General features: G+C 39.6%; 1 protein-coding gene across 3 annotated transcripts in view; it reads right to left on the minus strand.

Annotated features, from left to right (window-relative positions):
- Positions 1–10819, minus strand: part of TRPS1 (transcriptional repressor GATA binding 1) — a 179624-nt gene extending 168805 nt beyond the window's left edge. The window contains exons 1-2 of one of the 3 annotated variants that reach the window (XM_009277202.1): positions 10810–10819; positions 2442–3370 (exon numbers count right to left, since the gene is read on the minus strand). In XM_009277202.1, coding sequence (XP_009275477.1) covers positions 2442–3370; positions 10810–10819 — 939 coding nt within the window. Of the gene's footprint in view, positions 1–2441; positions 3371–6570; positions 6727–10809 lie in introns of those variants that run through there. The other 2 variants (XM_009277201.2, XM_009277200.2) reach the window with 2 other exon arrangements.
- Positions 10820–17074: the final 6255 nt, after the last annotated feature.

The raw sequence follows: 17074 nt of genomic DNA on the forward strand, positions 1-17074 counted from the left end.
AGATGAACCAATTATTCAGGTTCAGTTCCCTCTACGTGTTACACAGGAGTTTGACTGAACCAATTTTAACCAGAGCTCTAATCGATATGATCCCTTGTTGCGGCAGGAGACGCCAGCCATTCAGATGCCTGAGAAAAATCCCCTCCAAAATGGACATAGTAGCAATATAAATATGTGTGGGTGAAAAGGGGATTTTCAAACGTTCTTTTACTGTGTTCATGAATCTCACAAAGCTGCTCTGTATCGGGAGTGGGGGAGGAGAAAGCATAAAAATATTAATCAGTTACTTATCTTCTGACATGTTCTGGATCAACATCTGGTGCATGTGCAACTGATGAAGTATGGCATTTGGCACAAAAGCTTATTTAATCTTCTCTTCCCAAATTGGGCAGGGAAAATTAGCACTCTTAAAAATTAAGTTTCCAGATCCAATTTTTTTTCTTTAAAATAAATTGCCAACATTGTATAGGCTGTTCTATTTTGGAAAATGTTTTTCGTCTGAGAAAAGACTGATCTTAAGTAGATTATCTACGCGCTGTTTCCTACCGCTTTTTGTCTCCCCTGCAGTATCGTACTGCCAGGGTTTAGTAGACAAGTATAGTCTAGGTTCAGCTGTTTTATTTCTACTTCTATCAGTTCAAACTGAGATAGCTCACACATCTGTTTTATTTCTGAAAGCACTGCATAGGAAAAGTGTCCAGCTCATTCTAATCAAGCATAAACTTTCCTATAAATAACTAAGGACCTAACGAAACAATTGTTTGGAGGAAATGAAAGTGTGTTTAGAAACTCAAATTCCTCTATACTGTATGCCTGAGCTGTTCCAGTTTGAATGTCTTCCTGACAGCATGGATCAGTTGCTCTAAGATGCTGTCCCCGGAGTCAGCAAACTGAAACTATAGCAGGAAATCCAGGTATTAACATCATACTATGTGCTAATTATAAACCATCATTTCACATTCTGACATTATTCACTTCTAACCTCTTTTAACTAAATCACGTATTTGCTTTCTAATCACAGTTTGACAGGAGAGAGTGTCTGACACGAGACACTGAAGTGATCTTTTAATAAGATAGCAGTTCAAAGATTGCAGCTTTTACGCATAATAAAGACCTTAGTTTGATTTGCTGCTCCACAAAGAAGATGTAGAGTTTCTGAAAAAAGAGGAAAAGTTTAAATCACTTAAAAAGCTTCAAGTTCCTGACTTGTGTTCCGGTTTCAGCTTCTTACTTGAAGTCAGATGTTAGCCATCTTAACCTGTTTTGCAAAATTTCTTTCCTATAGCTACAGTCTCCGCAAGCACTATTAAATATTTTCCACCTTCCACCTTTTTATTTTAACATACCCTGAGTTTTGTCTGGTGATTACTACCAGGTCGGACATCATGTCCTATGCAAACATACACTCAACACTGGATGGACATTTGAACTGCTTTTGCATGTAAACCTTGTTACTTTTTTTTTCCCCCTTAAAATCCAAATTTTAATGTCAAAGAATATTGAGGTATCTTACTGCATCTCTCAGTTCACTCACGAGAGGATTTTTTTTAAACCAGCATCATTTTTTTTTAACTAATTAATTAAATATTAGCTGATAAGAAACTAACAGAGACTCCATGAAAAAGCTTTTGAGTCCACTCTTTTATTGTAAAAATAAGATTTTTTTTTTTTTTTTAAAAAAGCGTAGTTTTTTCCCTGCTCCAACTAGATGAGAAAATGACTGAGGCAATAGTCAATAGTTTGCATGCTCACTAATGTGAAGGACAGTGTGGATCACTGTTACTTTAAAAAAGCAGTATCTGTAGTTTTTTCCCTGCTCCAACTAGATGAGAAAATGACTGAGGCAATAGTCCTTTCCTTGCATGCTCACTAATGTGAAGGACAGTGTGGATCACTGTTACTTTTTGAAATGTTTTAAATACCCATTGTGTATCCTGTTTTTCTGGCACTAGACAACTTTAGAGTTGCCAAGACTTGCCATTTATTTTATCTTAATAAAGAATCAATAAGCCAAATCTTGACTCCCAGCAGCTGATAATTTAGGATTACATTTTTAATTTCCAGCTGCTGTCTTTTGTCTATCTGGTTGTTACTTTTCATTATTATTTGCTCTTTTCTTTCCGTGACAGCAAATCCTTCAGATATGATTACCAATTCAGCAATTTGCCTGTTTGCTGAATAAGATCTTTTGCTATTGATTACCACAACCACTAAATCGTACACAGAAATGTCACTGGTCAAAAAGCCAAGTACTCCTCTACTGTACAAGATGCTCAGCAGACCTGCAGAAAGCCTGGCTAAAATAGACCAAAGTGGTTCTTAAGGCTTAAGCAGGTTATATGAAATACGTTAATCACATAGGTAGGAGAGGCTTTGCAAATAACCGACTTTGCAGTTGAGAAGGCAGTTAGCAGAAGCGGGGAGGCTGGGAAAATACAAACCTGCACATCGTAAGTCCCATTTAATAAGACAGGCCTCTGGGAATTGATGTCCTGCAGCACTCCTGAAAGCACAGTGCGGTTGACTTTCTGGAAGTCTTTGGAGTGGCTGAATTGCACCATGTTGTGGAGAGCCAAAATTTTAGTGTCAAGCTCAGCATCCTGCCTGGTGCGGTTGTGCAGTCCTAGGTGGTACTTGCGGAAGTGTTTGATGAGATCTGTGGGGTCGTTCCCATAGTAACCGTATCCACAGATGTTGCATTTGAAGTCCTGAAGCTCTGGAGACAGAGGCGCCGTATCTGGGTTATCATTTACCAACAAATCTGCTTTAGATTTGTTCAGCCTTAAACCCCCATCTGAAGGCACTTGTGGGTTTTTTGAGGCCATGGGGACCGGGCTTGAGCCTTGGCCATCAGTTTGACCACTTTGCACTTGCACTGTTTCATCTGAAGCTTTTGGCGACATCTGATGCTCCTCATTTGTCTCCGCTGCATCTCCTGACGGGGTACAGACCACATCTTGGGTGTCATCTGCATCTGATTTTTGAGGAGACTTCAAGGGCTCACAGATTCCCCCAACAGCTGGAGATGAGAAAGCCAGCATATTTCTGTCTGTCACCTCATCATGAGGGAAGGATGGAACATTTCCTCCCTTATTGTGGCTTTCATAATTGAAGCCAGCCTTTTCACTCAGCACTGAGCTTTTCAAGTCCTTTTTAATGCTGGAAGATGGCTCTTGGACATGCGTGCAAAGTTCCTCCTTGTTATTTAACTCTGCCGCATCACCCTGGTCAGTGTTTTCTTGCATCTGCTCTGCGGAAAATTCTTTTTTCCTTCCAGACTCTTCACTTTCAGTACCTGTAGACTCAAGGGTCTGTACCTCACCTTCACTAGCAACGTTTCTTAGAGGGGGGTTCTTTTTCCGGACCATATCTACCACAGAAAAAAAAAAAAAAGGAAAAAAGAAAGAAAGAAAGAAAAAAAGCAAAAAACCCTATAGAATTATTCAAGATTAATAACAGATTATAAGCCTGGCACTTTTTAAAGCATTCTGAACTATATGAATACATCAACTTTTCAGAAAATTTTTGTCAAGCAGGTTTTTAGTCTATGCAGAAAACTGGAACTTTATGTTAAAAAAAATGGTCACACTGAGACTGAACTTAAATAAAAGACAACTTTAAAGTACAAAAACACTGCCATCAGAGTGAGTGAATTACAGGTTTCATTATCTTTTCAGAAGATAATGGTCTGGCAGAAATAATTTTAAATGAACGCTTCCTTTGAAATAACTTTAAATAACTAAGGGAAAAATAAACTTTTGCAGTCTCATGTTCATACACCGTACAACTACATAATGTAGCTTTGCAAAAATACACCTAAAAGACATAATCAGGAGCACTTAAACAAGTTATTAGGAAGGAAACAGATTTAGGCAAGTAAGTAACTTTGAGGTTTCAGAGAAAGTATTTTTCCCAAGCAGGTATCAGTTTCTCTATAGCAAAAGCTCCCCCTCCTACTGCCCATAAACTTCAAACAGGATTATATGGATATTCTAGAGTCTGGCCCCACAGTCCATTATTCATGTAATTAGTTCTATTTGCCAAACAGAGAGAAACTAACTTTATTAGGAAACCCGTTGTCAATAAAATTTTACAGGCCTGGATCCAGACATTTGACATTGCTGTGTGGCTGAGTCGGGATCTACCCCGAAAACACCTGGAATCCACATGGATCTAAACAGCCAAACCCTCCTCTGCTCAGCCCTCCTTGCAAACGTAGCCGCTATTGCTAAATCTGCAAGTACACTTTCAGGATCCATTTAAGAAAGGAAACCCGTTGTCAATAAAATTTTACAGGCCTGGATCCAGACATTTGACATTGCTGTGTGGCTGAGTCGGGATCTACCCCGAAAACACCTGGAATCCACATGGATCTAAACAGCCAAACCCTCCTCTGCTCAGCCCTCCTTGCAAACGTAGCCGCTATTGCTAAATCTGCAAGTACACTTTCAGGATCCATTTAAGAAAGCTCAGACAGGACAGCAATAAGGATCAGAGAGAAAGAAGGAGTCTGCCACCAGTGAGTTAGCTGAACATGGGAGATTATGGAAGAACAAATAATCAGACTATGCAGGTAGTAAGCCAAATTCCTTGTCTGCTACATATCTTCACCTTCCCCAGCCTACTTAGAGAAAATTTATATATGAAACTTCCCTGCCCTCTCCACTGTGTGGTTCTGGATTTGATACTCATCACCAGCTGGTTTGATCCATTTGTGTTCACATGCTAGCTATGGGCAGAAGACAGATGTGCTACAACTTCTTCTATGCTCTTATCTTTGCCAATGCTGTATACAATGACGAATGCTTGTCTTGCCAAATTGCGTGTGGTCCGGTGGCAGTAGCCTGCAGTACCACACATGAGATGTGAGCTGCAGACTCAAGCCTGAGCCCCCATTCCCAGGCCAGCCACGGCCAGGCACCTACAGAGGCACTGGAGATATATATTGCTCTGCGAAGGGAGGACCGCCTGGCGATTCTGGGAGCAGCACTGATGCGCTCCAAATGGTGCTGCATCCAGACCTTTAAAAGCCACGGATGACCTTCTCAAAACAGTACTTTGAGAAGTACGGCTGGGGACGGAGGTTAAAAATAAAAGAAGAGGCATCTGTACATCCTCTTATTTACATCTGCTCCACATGAAAGGGCACTGTGTGCTATGTTGATAAAAACAGACAAGTTCTTAGGGGAAGTGTTCAACTTGTGTCTTGGGCTGGGTCTGTTGTCTTTGTGGTTGAGCTGATCCACAGGCAGCATGGGCTACAGCGAGACGGCTTTCACACAGAATGCCAGCTCATGTTACTGAAATTTTGACACTCCGTGTGGTCTTAATAGGTTTCTTAAATGCCTACTGTGATTCCTTACTGTAGAAGACACATGCTTGGGAACCAAGTGTCTTCTCTTTAATGTCAGCCACACCTACTGGGATATGTATGCACTGAATTTTACTTTTTTTTCCCCGATAACTTCTGAACCATGAAGTAAGAGAAAAGAAAGATTTCCTGTTGTGGTAAGAGAACTATTACAATACAGACTCAGCCTACTAAAACAACATGAGCACGTACATAATTCAAGGTATAAAGACAGTCCTTAGCCTTTTAGCATTACTGCTTCTCTGTGGGACTTCATGAATGCTCTTGGTTAACACACACTAAAAATATTGGTGAGCATCTCTGGTCGGTGTTCAGCTAAGTCTGTATTTTTCTCCTGATTACACGTCCCAAACCACTTTTAAAATAACTTCTGTTTAAAAGCAATTCATGGCAGTTAGAGGACAGAGAAAGGAGTTCTGACTACGCAGTGAAGACAAAATGAGAAATCAAGAAAGTAAACATCGTAACTGTTACCTCAGTCAAAATTAAACAAGACTAAATGCAATGTTTTAAAATGTTTTTGTTACAGATATTTTTGGCAGATAAGGAAAGTTTAGAGATTTTGCTATCTTCGTGGCAACTGACAGAAGAGAGTCAGAGCAAAGGACAGAAAAAAATCCCTATAAAGCAAAGAAAAGAAAAATCTGGACTGTATACAGGCTAACTAGACAGTACTCCAGATCTCGATACTTTGGTTCAAATTTTCCTGACATATCTGTGAGTCTGTGTGTTAATGGAGGGGAGGGGGGAACACATCTGCCTAATGGAGCTTTTTCATGCAGTATTCTACACTTGGAGAATGAAAGGAAAGATAACATTGATCTAAATATAAAAACTTTCTTAAGTTGAATTTAAAAGTGTTTTCCCCTCTTTTTTCTTTTAGCTTTTGAAAAATCATCTGTCATTTATTTGCTTGATATCCACTCAAGGGGACAGTAAGAAAAGACATGGTATTTTTTTTTTGTTGCTGAAATTCCACCACTATCATTTTTCAGAGACATATTATGTAAATAAAACTACATTTGCAATACTCCTAAATCGAAGAAACCATCCCCTAGCAAGTCATAAGTTAGATATAGAAAGAATATAGCCACTCCGAAATTATTATCTCTAAGACAAATAACAGATTGCACAATGTTTTATTGTGTGCCAAGAACGTTTTCAGTTAACAATTTCACTTGAAAAAATGGATCACATACTTGTAAAATCATACCCAGCATTGACTTCATAAGGCATGTGGCTTTAGAGTGCTTTTTACAATTATTAATTCTATTAGTCAACTAGCAGGCGGGCTAATGCAATTGTCTTAGAAGATGCACGGAAGACACAGAAGACATTTTGAGAGCTGATCTGTATATCTGCAAAACAAAACAAAAAAAGGTTTTCCTTCCTAAATTATGCATTCAAAATATGGTTTTTACTTAAAAACATTATTATGCCTATTGTACATTCACATGCATCTATTAGTGGGCACTATACAAAAAGTGGCTGCTGTTCTCCACTTCCATCAAGCGTAAGAAATTCTGTAGCTGCCTTCTCCTCAGACAGACACACACACTCTTGTACACACACATATACAAACACACACACACAGAAAGAGAGACAAAAATGATCTCAGAGGTGATGTTCACCAAAAAACAAGTTTAAAACAAGTTTAAAGTAAGTGTTGAAAACGAGCTGGATAAATGCTGTAAAAAATAAAAGTGCCTTAAAAATGAACATGTATTAACAGGTATTGTGCATCGTAATGGGACTGGCCTAATGGGATGGATAAAGGAATACTAGTAACTGGTTCATAACCAGGCTCTGCCATCAGCAATTGAAAGTTATCATCTGCTGGCTGCCTCATGTCCCACTTGAAACGAATTTAGTGGTGTTACTTGAAGTGGGCAACTATCCTCATCTCAAAAATGCCATCACAATAACAAGCACATTTGTTGGCTGTTAGTGAAGAGGCCAAGTGATGAACAGCCATTGGGACTGAACTACCTTTTTGTCACTGGAAATGGTGATCTTCCCAAAATAAAAGAATTACTAAACCTGAATGTGAACAAAGAGACTTCTCAAGCTGAGGGAACTTTGGATAAGGCCCAGGCTGCAGAACTCATCTTTGGGCTCTGTAATGCAGGGTTTAGTATCTTCTTTTCATTACGCTGAAATTACCTTTAAACCATGTGGCGTTTTTTTTACCTCATATGATCACCCTCAGCTATTTTAAAGTGGAAATAATACTAAAAGCTATATATAGTTTCCCTCAAAACTAGCCAAGCCTACTCTACACAATTCATGCATCTGCGAGATGCAGACTTTTCTGTTCAACAATCACTCACATCAGTTTATCCGTGGAAACTTCTGCTAAAATCAGTTCATAATTCAGGATAATGAATTACCATAGTGACTACTGTACCTCTTTTAAAAAATAAAAAGAAAAATCAAATTCTGATAATCAATAGTTTCTTATGCATGGTGAAGATAATGGCTAATTACCCGCTGATCATCAGCTCCCGCAATGGGTCATTGTTGTTGCTCATTACTTTTATTGAATGTGATGACTTGTCATCAAAGCCTGTTGCAACAGTATGGTTGTTGCCTTGTGCTTGCACTGCAGGTTTAGGTCAGGTCTTAGTCATACGCTCTTTTTAACAGAATAATACATTTAGAAAGATGTCTGAATTTTATGAGATGCTACTGACTAATCTTTGTGCAAGTAGATGCACAAGCAGAATAGCAAACTGAGTCAAGGGTCTACGAAGACTGTGATGTTATCAGTCAATATGCTGCAGCAACAAAAAGTTAAATGAAAATACGCCTTTATATTCAACAGGCTCAAGTAGGACCTCTTTGTTAAGGGATAGTAAAATTAATACTTTTACACTCATATATATTACACACCCACACACAGACATAAAATGCACATATGGTGCTTAAACATCAATCATTTTGCTAGAATAATGCAGCAAAAAATCATTAACTCTCAGTGTCTCAGCTTAATATATGTCTAATACTTACCTATCTCACAGGAGTGTTGTGAGGCTTAATTAATTAGTGACTGTAAAGCACTTTGTGATCCTCTAATGAAAGGTGCTACATAGCACAAAGTATTATTAAAATCATTAGGACCACAAAAAAGCCCTGTGGAATTCCAGCCTACACTGTCTGTTGGGGTTGGGAGTGATCTTATTATTAAAAGGAGACCGTCAGACTAATTTTCATAATTTTTTCAAGATCTTTTTTCCCCCTTTGCTGTTGTGATAGCATGTTAGTAGCTAGAAATTTAATCTTATCATCTTAATAACATACACTCATGTAGTTTGTTACTGCAGGGTTAGAGAAGAGAATAGGGCTTTTGGCACTCATCTGGCTTTCCCTTTTAAGACAAAAAAAAAAATTGAGAGACATATTTTGACACCTTCCCACACGCCACCCCCCCAGGACAGCCGAGCATGTGAGATCGCAGGATACTCACTATAGCCGCATGGGAAAATACTGCTGTGGTTTTAATTTCTCTCTCCTTTTTTTTTTTCTTCTTCTTTCACAGCAGAAAAAACAAGGCACAAAACAAAACCTAGCTCATTACACATAAATAGGCTACAAAGACTGTCTGCTGTGCTTTATATAAAAAACCCTTAAGTGTTCAAAGTGTTGGCTTCTATCAAGCACATAAAGTCCTAACCAATCTGGAGCCTTCTCTCCACTCTCCATATAACAATCGAGCAGCTGTAAGGCACACGAGCTCTGAAGCCAGAAAGCTCCTGTCTTGAGAGAGTGAATTTCTGGGAAACCATCTCCACGGTGGGCTCCGTCCCTGGGGAGCCACCCCACACCCAGCCCTCCCCCCCAGCCTGTCCCGCCGGGCTGGCCCAGACCCGCGCCGAGCACAACCAGAAAGTCAACAAGCTAACAAGGACAGCCCACAGTTCGAAGACCTGTATGTTTTCAGATTTAAGCATTTTCAAAAAATATAATAAATAATAATAATAATAATAATAATAATCTGTAAATACACTGGAAATCTCAGGTGAAATTGCTGCCTTCACTGAAAATTAGATTGCATTAGATGCAAACTACCCCCTGACTCAAACACAGCGGTACAGGACTGGTTAAAGCTCCCATCTCTCCACCTTCCCTCGTGGATACATGAACAGTGAAATGACAGAAAAGAGACATGTATAGCTTCACATCCCCACCACCTCCAGGTGGGACACAAAGCTAGAGGCAGTCACACACGACGCTTCTCTCCCAGCTTTGCTTGTGGTTCTCAGAGCAAGCCTGCCTGAAAACAACTGACACACGGTCCTGACCTTTGTCTGCTGAGAAGGGAAGAACAACCCCTTTTGTGTAAGGAACTCAATAATCAGTCCCTAAAGCATGGGAGGGCAGAATAAACTTAACGACAAGCAACTCCCTCTTCAACAAGACCACCTCCTCCCCCTTGGCACCAGTGTCTTCAAATACACCATACAAGACAGGGGACGTCATGGCTCTAAGCAAGTGACGAACTAATTCCAAAGGACTTTTTAAGCTATACGTGTTTTTCTACAAGCCCTGAAACTGCATGGCCACTCTTTCCTGCCTGAGTTTGCTTAGAGTAGAACATGCCTCTTCATATCAGTAAAACTTGGCAGGATCAGACACTGTATTTGGTCAAAACGTATCTGCTTGATATTCTATACTCTGCATGCTCCGCTGAAATTATGATAGCTTCATCAATCTAGAAAATGCAAGGAGAAAATCATGCCTTATACGTCATACTAGTAGAGCAGTATTATAGCAAAACACTTGGTTTTCACCTCCTCTCTTCCTCTTCTGCATTTTCAGACTCTTCAGTTTGGTCCCTGATCACCAATTTGCCAAGAGCTTTTTGCAATTTTTTTCCACAGAGTTTACAACAAAGAGACAAGTGAAAAAAAGCTGTGGTCTGTTCAAGCTTGCTCCTTCCCACTTACATTTACTTTCCCACCACTGATCGTTCTCCAATCCCTAAAGGTGCACTTTTGGACATCTTAAATCCTGTTCAGCTACAAAGTGTCATCACCTTCAAACAACTCTCATCAAATAAATCTCTTATTAAATCACATCAAATTAATTCAAAATTATCTTTTCTATTGCCATATGCTTCAGAGCACAGCACATATTAGCCATCTAGCCACTGAAATAAATCTAACCTTTTCTATGGGTATAGACCAGACACTTGGTCATTTCAGAGAGTTTAGGAGTGGCATTTCAAAATAGATTGTTTGAACCTAGTTCCAGGCACTTCTTTCATTTTAAGCTCACTACCGGGGTAATCATGAAGACACTTTCAGGAGAAACTGAGGTCAAAAGATGATTTGTCTGAAGAGGCGACGTGGGGTGGAATATTACAGTATCTTGCAACCAAAATGAAGAATTCTACAATCGTTTCTTTTATTTAAGAGTGCTTGAGCATGGCAGTTTGCTGCTCTGCATTTCTTACGAGCCTGCTAGCAGAGCTTGCTCCTACTGACCTCCGCTGCCATCCATCCAGGATGGGGGAGACCAAGAAGGTAAAGATTCGCTTTGCCCTGGCTTCCAATCAAGCATCTAAAAATATTCTGTAAACATGACAACCTGTTCAAGCCTCAAAGAACCTTGCAAAATAATTAAAAATAATAATTAAAAAAAAGAATTTTAAAAAATTAATATCACTGCCATTTTACAGATAAATAAAATCAAGGTGTTCAAGGTGATGTACAGGCAGGGCTCTTAGCTAGTGACTGAACCTGGTTTCTCTTGATCTCCAGGCCCATATCCCTCTCCTGTATGCATTTCAGTAGAGAGCGTGTCACCCTGGCACTTGGCAAAGGGCCAAGATCCTATAATTTAATAAGGTACAGAAAGAGCACCTCATGCAAAAGTCTAAATGCTCCAATTTATCATGACAGTTATGGGATAAGCTGACATTTTATTTGTATGTAAATTAGTCTCCAAAACAGCATAAAAAGGCCACACTTTCAGAGAATATTGTACCTTTGCTTCTCTGTTCTGCATTTATCTAAACTCAGCTTTGTGTATTAAAAGTAGTTTAATTTTTATGTATCGATGCTTCTTTGCATGCTCCTCAATCTGTTGTTATTGCACCGCAGAGAGAATCCAGCCTGATTTGCTTACTGAAATGAAATAACTGACTTCTGCCAGGACTGACACCTCCTATGAGAGCCCTGCCATCCTCACTGAATCTTCTGGTTATTCTATTAATTTGCTGTCATTACACTTTATAGGATTGTAGAACATTCCCTATTAGATGAGACCAGAGGTCCATTTAGTCTGGTGTTCTGCCTTGGAGAGCGGCCAATACCAGATCCTTCAAAGAAGGTTCAACTGCCTATGGACAGATACAGAATCAACTACCTCTGTGAAAAATAAATCGCTCCTAATCCTCAACACCTAGACAGTGGCTTACTTTCTGAAGAGTAAGAGGGTTTATAGCCCTTAATTATCTCTCACATTCTACAATTTGTTGTTAAATAAGTCTGTATATCTCCACTTCCTAGAAAAGTGTCCAATATCTACCTGAACATTACTACAATCCTGGTATCAGTGATATCTTGTAGCTCTCACTTTACAATCTAATTACAAACTAAAAAAGAGCAAATATTTTAAGCATTTTGAATTTCCTTCTTGTCAATGGAGTAGAGTTTCCCCTCAATTTTGTACTAGCGAGAATCGAAGATCCTCTAGGCTGTGGGCGCATCTATCACATCCCCCTATTCATCCTGTCTTTAGGGTAAACAACCACTGTCTTTCCAAACTCTCTTCTAGTAGGTGTGGCAATCCCATATGTTTCAATTTCTTTTCAGCCTGAGTAAACCCAATGTTCTTTGTAATCCAAATGTCCTTTGAAGACAATGGGAGTTTAGGGTTTGCAAATGACTCAGAACTGAATCTGAGTTGAGTGTATTGGCAGAGGCAAGCACAGTGCTACCTTGAGATGAAGAGTGAGGAATGAAGGTGACCTCCTGGCTCCCAGGCAAGAGCAATCAAGTATGGATACAAGAAGTGACTCATTTGTTCTCTTTCATTAAGAGTACAATGGGCTGATCCTATTTCCCTTGAAGCTAATGGCAAAAGCTCCACTGACTTTGAGAGAAGCAAGACTGAGATGTGCGGTTCCCTTCTGCCAGGTGAGGCCTGTGATATGAGAGAAAGGCGTCAAAGTTCCCTTGCCCAAAACTTCAGTTAAATGGAACCAAAAATTATTCAGGAGAAGGGGAGCAGATGGAAGGCAGAAAGACGATGGTTTTGGCTAGCATTCCAGAAAAGTTCAAGTAATTTTGTTTCCAAGTAGAGGCAAAAAAAATCCCATTTGAAACGGGGTTGACATTTCAGCTGGATCAAAACTAAAAAGGGGGAAGGAGGCAGTAGTCTACAGCTTGGACCTGAAACAGCAATATTAAATCATCACCGGAGAGGGCATTATTGTAGTAATTTTCCAGCCAGACTAGAACCAAGATGAACATGAGTTTGCAAATTTTTTTTTTTTTTTTTTTTTTTTTTTTTTTTTTTTAAGAAAAAAGTTGGCAAGGGTTTCCAGACACAAGTTACATAGGTAAGAGAGGGCAACCAAGGGCAACAGGAGTTGAGCCCACGTACATCAAAGCAGACTTTGGCTTTGGGTACCTATCCAAACTGAGCCTTCAAAGGTTCTGATGTTGCCCTATTGTTTAGCTTGAATCTTGTCTAAGCTTGCTCAGGAGAACCCACATTCAGAAGTATGGGAGAAGGGAAAAAGAACACACATTTTCCAAACTGTGATTTCAAAACAAAACAAAAAAATGTAAATCTACATGCTGCAGGGTAATACTGGTAAGCGTGGCTAGCTATTGTTGCTCCATGCTTTTCATTTCCATATATTAGCATTCATTGCTGACATTATTAAATCCAAAGTTATTTGGATGCTTTGATCAGCAAATTGAATCTTGAGCCTATATATGATGTACCTATATTCACATAAAGTTTACAAAACTATGATATTTCCCTATTCTAACTCTTCCCCCCACATGCTGTGAGTTTCCGTATATCCCACAGCCATACATTCCAAACACAGACTATTTTATTTAGTAATATATTCAAGAATTTAGATAAAAAGAAAAGCAATGGAAAATGTTTGGCAATCTCTATATAAACAGTTTCTATACATTTGGGTTGAATCATCCAGTAAACTCTCATCTTGATATGCCTGTAACAGCTAAAACTTTCATCACCAATATGCCCTCTTGACTTGGAGGTCAGGATACAGGGGGATCCGTATTACAAAATCTCTTATACCCTTTATGGCTATCACAAAAATTAACATCACATTAAATATAAGCAAGTCAGAATTTTGGCACTGATTTTCCACTCAGCACAAATAACCCCACTCTCCATTGTGAATGGGGGAGAAACAACAGCAGTGGCAACCACAACAAAAGAGTGGATTGTGTGTTCCCTACACAAAACAGAAAGCTGTGCCTATTCAAGAAATCTTGGCCATTTGTCAGAAATTAGAGAACTGACGTTGGAGCCCAATATTAGCTCCAGCCAAAGCAGTGGTGAATTACCTTGCCTTTGGAATCATCCCTATTAACTAGGAAAGACTCCCTGTTGCAGCACATATCTTATGGTCCTCATGCAGACTCAGAAACACTGAGCCACTTTCTTAAAACAAAGTAAAATGAAGAAAAGCGGAAAAAAAAACAAAAAACAAAAAACCAAAGCGAATGCAAATGGATTCACTGTGAGTGGTTTGTCTATTATTTGCCCTTTTTATCTCTTATTTATGTTTCTTTTTAAGCTGAGGAATGAAGTGAAATGCTGACGAGAAAGCTACTCTTATAATGCCTTCACCGTAATGATTTGTTATGAAACTGCTTTAAAACAGAGAAGCATTTTTCAGATAGCCGTAAGAATCGAATGCATGTATTCACTGAGGAATATGATTTCTGTTTTACCCATTTCAATTCTGGTCGGAAATGGGGAAGGCGAGCGCAGAGTAAGGAGACTCCTCGAGACTCTGCTGATGTGGCTTTGCAGCAGCTTCACGTAGCGAGCACTGGCATTCCTTTAAAACTGGCAAGGGGTGCCAGCATCAGCCTGTTGACTGCTGGATGAATATATATAGTGCAAATAATGCTGTTCTTGAATCAGTTTTTGCCCAACTCCCACATAAACTTTCCATGGGAAAATCTCATAATGCCTGCATAAGTGATTTTATGAATCTAGCTTTCAGCTTTTGATAGAAGATTTCTTACTGTACTGGCTTTGATTCTTTATTGCAAGAAGGGGTAGTGCCAAAAGCCCTCACATTAGCCTCGACCATACAGACATAGGAAATTTAATTTAAACCTTGGCAATCTGCCAGGATCATAAAACACATACAAAAAAAGATTTTAAAATTGATTTTTTTCTGAGAGCTAAATATGTAATTTCCACAAACACAAGGACAACACAGGTTACAGAATCTGCACACTGCAATGTATAGACAGGCACTAAAACTACCAATAGGAGTCAAATAGAAATCTGCAGTCTGCAGAGAACAAACAGAAGTGGACAGTTGTTTTTCCCACTGAAGATACATTTTTGTAATGAGTTGGACACTAACTGTATCTCTTTTCCATCAATAATACATCTAAATGTTTCTTTAAAAAAAAAAATCTAGAAGAACTTCTCTAAAAAAAAAGTTACATAGAGGTACAACCACAGATTACGCTAATAGTTCCATTCTCAAAAATCCCCTATACACAAGTGAGCCTTACCGCATTGCTCCTGTCCTCCTCCTCAGAGCTGCCTTCTTGGCACCTCAATTCCCAATCTGGTACCTCACCAGTTTTAAGAAATATCCGGCAATGATGTAGGGCTGATTTGTTGCACTGGGATATATCCCACAAAAATGGAAAGCTTTTGCCGTGTTTTCACTTATAAAGAAAGCAACTTATTAAAGCAACTTCTGGGTTCACTGGCATCTTGGAGTCTAAAAAAACTCCCAAAATTATTTGCAGAGGCTACAACAGCACCTTCTTTGAAGTAATGTTGCAACTTGTGCAAAGGAATTTGGGATGTACCTGAGATCTGAAGGTGCGGGCTACAAATTAACACAGCCAATTAGGTTGAGAAGCTGAGAGTCCAACACAGATGGGGCAAGATAACCACAACTGAATAAAAGGACTGCCAAATGTAAGCCAGTTGGCTGACTATGGATCGTGTCATCCTGCTCAGCTAGCTGCTGCCCAATCAATAATCTGTTGCTGTTTGCTCTCCCCATGCCAATCAATCCGAGCTAGGGCTGCTTCTAATTTTCCAATCTAGGAATAGCTTCAGAACATCCACAATTGTTATTTCAAACAACCCAAGAGATAAATGTTTCATCCACACATCAGCGTGCAGATTCTTCCCAAAATGGGACTAGTCAAGGGTAAATAATTACTCCTGTAACAGTTTGATCTGATAAACCATGAGACATAAGGCTGCAAAAGCGATCTTTGTACCATTAGCAGTCAGGAGAGAATCCAGCTTCTAAAATTACTTGATTAACTGATACAAGGACCCAAAATCTGTGGTAATTCTGTAGAGAATGTTTCACAATAGATATAGCCATTTTTTAGGGATTAGTATTAGCTATAAATTTCTTATCCCCTGAAATCTGTTACAACTGGATTTATGCTGCAAAGATGCCTTGCTTTACAAGAAGACAGAGATGAAATCAGAGCCTATTAAATTTAAGCATCTCTTAAACAATTCTTCTGTTAAGCAGTATGTATTGAAAGAATACATGAGAGGAATTAGAAATGATCTTCAAAACTTGTCCGTGGCTTCTCGTGAGTAATGAGAACAGCCCAAGATCACACAGATAAAAATCTTAATGTCATAAGACATTCGTATAACCATTTGTATGTAGATAACAAGACGAGCGTATAGACCCATAAAAGACATAAAACCAGAGACTGCAATAAACATAAGTCATACATTCGTGAAGTAGCTGATACTTTGGTCTTCTCCAGCATGAGACTCTACTGTTCAAACCAAACATAGACTCAAATCTTCCTTTTTTTAAAAAATAACCCTTTATATCATTGAATCCCACAGCATCTTGATATGCCTTGGCCCATTAATAGAAAAAGAATTACTCTTTATGACTCCCAGATCTAAAGCATTGATTTGATTTCTCATCTTATTACACACCAAGTTGTTGCAGCTCTGGATCTCCTTTGAATCTGAAACAAAAACGCCCAACATCTACGCTCGTAACACTCTCTCTTCATCTGCACACAGCAGAACCTACATATTGTTCCCATTTTGCCTGCTCACAAGATGGCATGCTTGTCTCACTTCAACCCCGCAAATAAGTCTGTATTACGCTTACAGCATCAGGCATAATTAAAGGTTGGGCATGGAGGTGGTAGCGCTGTAAGTGAGCAGAGCAACGCGCTCCCACACCACCGATGGCACCGGCGGGGGGGGGGGGGGGGCGCGGGCGGATGGCACCGGCGGTGCTGTAGGTACGCCTGTGCTGTGGCGCCTACACCACCGCATACGCACAGACAGGCTGGTTCTTGCTTCCCAAGCTCAAATGCGGGAAGCAGTGGGGGCTTAGAAACTGCAAATCCCAGAAGAAAAAAATGTGGCTTCTTTAGTCCAAACTGAACTTTTGTCTACCTAGAACGCTACTGGCATCTGAGCTAAAGGGCAGTTCTGTAATTCGACAGTACA

This window comes from Aptenodytes forsteri, unplaced genomic scaffold, assembly GCF_000699145.1.
Source record: "Aptenodytes forsteri isolate BGI_AS27 unplaced genomic scaffold, ASM69914v1 Scaffold49, whole genome shotgun sequence".
Lineage (NCBI taxonomy): Eukaryota > Metazoa > Chordata > Aves > Sphenisciformes > Spheniscidae > Aptenodytes > Aptenodytes forsteri.